General features: G+C 37.6%; 1 protein-coding gene across 1 annotated transcript in view; it reads right to left on the minus strand.

The window, feature by feature from the left end:
- LOC106873785 (U3 small nucleolar ribonucleoprotein protein MPP10) overlaps window positions 1–6899 on the minus strand; it is a 34108-nt gene that overhangs the window by 17847 nt on the left and 9362 nt on the right. The window contains exons 4-6 of the mRNA XM_014921293.2: window positions 5684–5771; window positions 3251–3392; window positions 2238–2305 (exon numbers count right to left, since the gene is read on the minus strand). Coding sequence (XP_014776779.2) covers window positions 2238–2305; window positions 3251–3392; window positions 5684–5771 — 298 coding nt within the window. The remainder of the gene's footprint in view (window positions 1–2237; window positions 2306–3250; window positions 3393–5683; window positions 5772–6899) is intronic.

The following is a 6899-nucleotide window of genomic DNA, read 5'->3' on the forward strand; positions in this document are numbered from 1 at the left end:
TGGCACATAAAAGACACCATTTCGAGCGTGGCCGTTTTCGTGCGGGTGACACGTAAAAGCACCCACTACACTCTCTGAGTGGTTGGCGTTAGGAAGGGCATCCAGCTGTAGAAACTCTGCCAAATCAGACTGGAGCCTGGTGTTGCCATCCGGTTTCACCAGTCCTCAGTCAAATTGTCCAACCCATGCTAGCATGGAAAGCGGACGTTAAACGATGATGATGATGATGCATGTGCCTGGTGTACCCTTATCAGACAGGCAGTCATGAAGGGTATGTTAGCCTTTGTATATTTGTACCCCAGTGTCACTTTGGTAGTATGCCTTGCTCTTTCACTCAATAATAATAATTGTTTAAAATTTTGGCACAAGGCCAGCAATTAGAGAAGGAGGGGGCAAGTTCATTACATTGATCCCTGTATCTGACTGGTACTTTATTTGATCACTCTGACAGGAAAGGCAAAGTCAGTCTTGGCAAAATTTGAACTTAGAACATAAACAACTTGAAGTAATGCCACTAAGCATTTAGTCCATCGTATAATGATTCAGCCAGCATGCCACTTTAATAATAATAATGGTTTCAAATTTTAGCACACAGCCAGAAATTTTAGGGGAGGGGATAAGTCGATTACATTGACCCCAATACTCAAGTGGTACTTATTTTCTTGACTCCAGAAGAATAAATGGCAAAATTGATTTGAATTTGATTTCAGAACATAAAGAATCAGAATTGGTGCCAAGAATTCTTCTGTCTCACCACCTTTAATAATAATAATAATCCTTTCTACTATAGGCACAAGACCTGAAGTTTTGGAGGAAGAAGAGTAGTCAATTACATCAAACCCAGGACTCGAATGGTACTCATTTTATCAAACCTGATAAGATGAAAAATAAAGTTCACCTTGGCAGAAATCAAACTCAGAACATAAAGATGGGTGAAATGCTGCCAAACATTTTGTCAGACATGCTAGCTAACCACCTTTATTATTATTATTCATAATAATAATAATAATAATAATGGTTTCAAATTTTTGGCATAAGGCCAGCAATTTCAAGGGAGGGAGTAAGTTGATTAAATTGACCTCAGTACTCAACCAGTACATATTTTATCAAGCCCAAAAGGATGAAAAGCAAAGTTGATCTCAGCGGAATTTGAACTGAGAACATAAAGACAGATGAAATGCTGTTAAGCATTTTGCCAGCTTGCACCTTAATAATAATAATAATAATAATAATAATCATAATAATAATAACAACAACATCAGCTGCCATCCTGTCCATTTTTCCATGCTTGTGTGAGTCTTTCTTCCCAACACAGCTACCACTTGTTGCAATCTTTTGTCACCGGTTTTGTGGAAGTTCAGTTTCCTCAGATCATCCTTCACCACTTCTGTCCATGTCTTCCTTAGTTTTACTCTTCCCTTGGATCTTTCCACATTAGTCTCCTGCACATTACATGCCCATATCACCATAGTCACCGGCCTTGCACACTACAATTGATTCTGCTCATATGCCCAGTTTTTCTCTCAGTTCCCCTTATATCTCATCATTCATACACATCAACATTCCACACACACAGCAGATCAGGCTTACTTCATTTCTTTCCAACCTTCACATATCCTCTGCGTTCAGTGCTCTCCACATCTCATTACCATTCAGCATTACAATTCATACACGAGTCAAACAATCTACCCTTTTATTCAGAGGGACAAATACATTGTCAACAGCAACCACCATCATTTAACGTCCACCTTTCCATGCTTGCATGGGTCAGACAGAATTTATTGAAGCAGATTTTTTATGACTGGATGCTCACCAGTTTCCAAGTTAGGTACTATGTTCCTGTTACCAGATATGTTTCTCATGGAAAACAGGAAACAAACAACCTTGCTTGTATGACAATGATGCTCATTTACAACCATCATTATGTCTAGACAAGAGTTCACATACACATACAAAGGGCTGCTTTCGGTTTCTGTCTATCAAATCCACTCACAAGGATTTTGTTGGTATGGGCTACAGTAGAAGGAACTTGCCCTAGGTGTCATGCAGTGGAATTCAATCCAAGATCATACAGTTGGGAAGCAAGCTCCTCAACCATGCATGGTAAGCATAATAACTCAGCGAATGCTTTCCCCACTATTAACCAAAACACAACATAAGCAATGTATTTTGTTAAGAAATATGATCAGGTTATGATCAAGAGAGAATTATAGGAAGAAAACAAATTAACAATTTACTTGGTCTTTGATTCTTTGAATAATGAGGTCTTCAATGGTCTTTGTAGATTCTTCAGTGACTTCAGGTGCTGAAATATTAAGAGATTTTGAGTGTTGTAGTATCTGATTATATACGCACATTTTATATACATATACACACACATACATGTATGTGTGTGTGTGTGTATACAAACATACATGTGTATATAGACACACACACACACACACACACACAAGGTGCATTCCAGAAGTTCTGAGACTTTTTCAGGTGAGACATTTATTAATTTCAAAGAAGTACAAAACTCTAATTTCCTTCTTTCTTTCAAAGTCGGGTCCTCTGACTTCAATGCACTTGTTGTATTGCTCCAGCCACTTAATGAATGCTCTATGGAGGTCCTCCAAAGTGAAGGTGTCCAAGAACTTATCATAGCTTCCTTCATCTTAAGGTAGCCAAATAAAGTGTCTTGCTCAGGGACACAATGTGTCGCCGGAAATTTAACTCACAATCTTATGATTGTGAAGTGAATACTCTAACCACTAAGCCATGCACACACATCATCATCATTAACGTCCATTTTTCCATGCTTGAATGGGTCAGATTTTGTATGGCCAAATGCCCTTCCTGTCATCAACCCTCACCTGTTTCCAATCAAAGTAATATTTCCCCAAAGCTAGAAATGTTGTTGCAGAATATTGGAAATGAATGACACTGCTTGTACGACAGTGACACTCCTTTACAACTACCACGCAATGTCAAGACAAAGAGACACAAACATATGCATACACATTATATGTGTGTGATGGGCTGTGTTCAGTTTCTGTCAATCAAATCCGCTCACAATGATTTGGCTCACCCAGGGCTACAGCAGAAGACAATTGCCCAAGGTGCCATGCAGTGGGACTGAACTTGGAACTGTGTGGTTGGGAAGCAAACCTCTTACAACAGAGCCAATCTGTGTATCATATATATATTTATTTACAGATATTCAATTAAAAAAAAGAAAAAAAGTTTTCCTCAAGCCCAAAATACTTACGTAACTTCAAGGTGGAATCAAACTGGACATGTTCTTCTAGAAGACTATTTTCAGGTCTGGCAGTAGCATCAATTTCTCCTTTCAGTTGCCAGGGACTCTCAGAAACACTTGCTTTTTCAAGCTTAGCAATTTTGTTCTTCAACTACAAAATGAAATTGAACAAAAGTCATTATGATGATAATGAAGATTATGATTACCAAGATCACCACCATCATCATCATCATTGTCTTCATTGTCATCACTATCATCATTATTGTGATCCATGTCATCACTACTACAATAATCATCTTCATTATCATAATAGTTTGATTTTAAAAAAGTCCAAAAGGAACATTAACTGCCTCAATCTCACTGCAAAGGCCATATGCAGTGCTCCTTTCTCCAAATCCAGTAAAATGAACAAAAAAAGAAACCTTCAATATCAATGCTATCATCATCATCATCAACATTGAAACCAGTGTCAACAAACACCATCAGTTCTGCGGCCATTGTTGTAATTATACCATTGCCACTGATGTAGTTTAATGATCATATACAATTAGAAATGGCTAATAAACAGTATTAAGTAAACCAGTCACCATATGTCAAACCTCCTCCAGTGTTCAGCAGCCTTTAATCTGCCAGTCACATACAGCTAATAGTCTAATAACCATATACACATTATACACAGCTGCTAGTCAAACACTCATATATATTAGTCTGTTAATCACACGTATTCACTAAACTACCATATACAGTCAATCTAGCAGCTATACATGTCCACCTGTCCTCATCATTTAATGTTCTTTTTCCATATTGGCATGGATCGGATGGTTTGAGAGGATTCCAGTGAGACACAGGGATGCAGTGTGCTCCAGTGTCATCTTTAGTATGGCTTCTATGGCTGGATGCCCTTCCTAATGCCAAGCACTTTACAATGTGTACAGGGTGCTTTTTTCAAGCCACTGAAACTAGTGAGGTTGCCAAGTAACTTGCAGATCAAGGAAAGAAAGGGAAAAGTCCCCTTCACTAGGTCTGGTGAGTATTTGAGAAGGTAGAGAGGAGATATTATGCCAGGGACAAGCAGAAGTGTGTTGCTATGGTGAAGATACAGCTACCCAACATTTATATAAGGGTGGGTGGAAGTATCAGAGAAAAAAAGCAAGATGGTAGTGGTGGGTTGCCAGAGCAAAACCTTCAAGAAGAGATGATACTGGCAATGGATCAGGGACAGAGTAAAATAGTTAGACATTGGAGTGAGAATATAATCATTAGTATTGCAAGGACACCATATTTCGTCATGCAACCGTAATATACTACCAAATATATCAAAGGCTTATAAGTCAATACTGTGCTCTACCTGTGTTAGCAGTGCGATTCAATCACTTTTGTAAGTTATCTCTACAGATTTTCTATAGAAACTAGAGCCAGCACTCAAATTTATATTTCGTATATGAATACATCTATGTAAACAATGTGATTGAAATTAGAAAAATAGATAATGGGCGTATATGCATATTTCAGGAGTTATTGCTCCTTCTTCAGCACTACATCCAACCCATTGACGATCCACAAGCACATTGCTTAAATAGCCACTAAGTTTACTGGATTGACCAATTTAAACACATTCCTAGCAACAGGTACATACATATTAATTACTGGTTGGATGTGTCACTGAAGAAGGAGCAAGAACTCCTGAAATATGCATATACACCCATTACCAATTTTTCTATCTTCAATCGCATTGTTTACGTAGATGTATTTTGTATATGAGATGTTGTAACTTCCAGTGTTGGTTCTATTTTCTATACAAAACCTGTAGAGATAACTTTAAAAAGTAATTATCTTCAGTCAACTAGTCATATACAGTAACCATGCCACTCACATATAACACAATGTAATATGCTTTTTGTCCTTGGGTAGCAACTGTTATTTCGTATTTGCTTGCACCTAGAAAGTATCACAAATGGCTAATATTTCCTTCAAACCTTTCTTTGGTTACGTTTATTCTAACCCCAAAGAATCCCTCTCAACACATGGCTATGATGCCCCCCCCCCACTACTCCTGCTCAAGATCAGAGATGCACATATTGTCAGCCACTAAGGGACATGCTCAAGTGGTTAAGGTCAAGCAACTAACAAGCAAATCTGTGATATTGAGCAAAATATTTGCTATAACGATATTTCTGCTTTGGCAACTCAGTGCTGAATCTGTCTGAAATGTAATGGAAAATAGGTCAGTTTCAAAACAATGATGTGTAGGTCACAAAAGCAAAGTCTGAAGAGAATAGTAGTGATTTCCTTTGGTTTCTAGATAGAAGCAAAGAGGAAATAACACTTACTCACCAAAGACAAAAAGAAAGATAAAAATTTTGTTACACAGTATACTTACTCATCTACCAGTCATACACACCCACCAGCCTACCAGACATATTCACTACATAAAATACTCACTCTCTCTTGCCGTAGTTCAAATGTAGATTTATTCGCCTGCCCACCAACAATCTCTGAAATGTCTTCTCCTTCTTCACTCTCGTTTTCACTGTGAAATGAAACAAAAGAAACATTAAAAATGGAATCAATTCTGAAAGAGAAAAAGACTAAGAGAAAGAATCAACACTGCTGCTTGATTGACTGGTGTGGTATTTATTGACCCTTACCAAAACAAAGTTGACCTCTGCAGGAATTGAACTCAGAACAGAGAGTCAGAACAAATACTGCAATGTATTCTAACCAGTACTCTTCATGACTCTGCCAATGCATGTGTGAGTGTATGTGTGCATACATGTGCATGTGCATATGCACATGTGTGTGTATATGTATATATATATATATATATGCTGATAATACCATAATAGCCAATATAAATGTTGATTAGTTAGGTGGTTGATTTCTCCAGTCGCATTTTATTTGGTATAGAGCGAATGGGAGAGAGAGAGAGAGAGTAAGAATCAGATACAGAGGAAGTTAATTAACATAAGCAGTGCAGTATGAGTATTTTTTAACTTTCTGAATAGGTTTTCAATGGAGCAGATTGTGTTTAGATTGTGTTTACATATAGATTGTGTTTAGAAAGTGTTTAGATTGTGTTTAGATAAAATTTACAAAAGTAATATCATCATCATTATTATTATTATTATTATTATCTAATGTCTACTTTTCCATGCTTACATGAATCAATCAGAAACTATTGAGGCAGAATTTTCAACAGTTGGATTCTCTTCCTGCTCCCAACCTGCACCTGTTTCCCAGCAAGGTAATATTTCTCCATGGGTAGACATGTTTTTTTTTTTACAGAAGACTGAAAACAAACAACCTCTCTTGTATGAATGACAATGATACTCATTTACAACCATCATGTGATGTCTAGACAAGGCTTAGTCAGAAACAAGCAAATAAGAAAAAAATTGCCAATGTTTGGCATCATGAAAACCAAAGACTTAAAGTGTTTCGTGTTGCAAGACAGTGTGTGAGAGGGAATTGTGATGTCATAGGAGAGAAATGTGTCCGCATGGATGATGGCTCATGTGCATTTAATGAGGCTGCAAAGAGAGAGACTTGGAGGCGCCACTATGAGAGGTTGCTAAATGAAGGGAATGAATGGGAGAAAGAAAGTTTGTTGAATGTCGACCCAACAGAGGGACTAGCTATCCGAATTGACAGTACCTTG

The sequence above is a fragment of the Octopus bimaculoides genome, chromosome 23, assembly GCF_001194135.2.
Source record: "Octopus bimaculoides isolate UCB-OBI-ISO-001 chromosome 23, ASM119413v2, whole genome shotgun sequence".
NCBI lineage: Eukaryota > Metazoa > Mollusca > Cephalopoda > Octopoda > Octopodidae > Octopus > Octopus bimaculoides.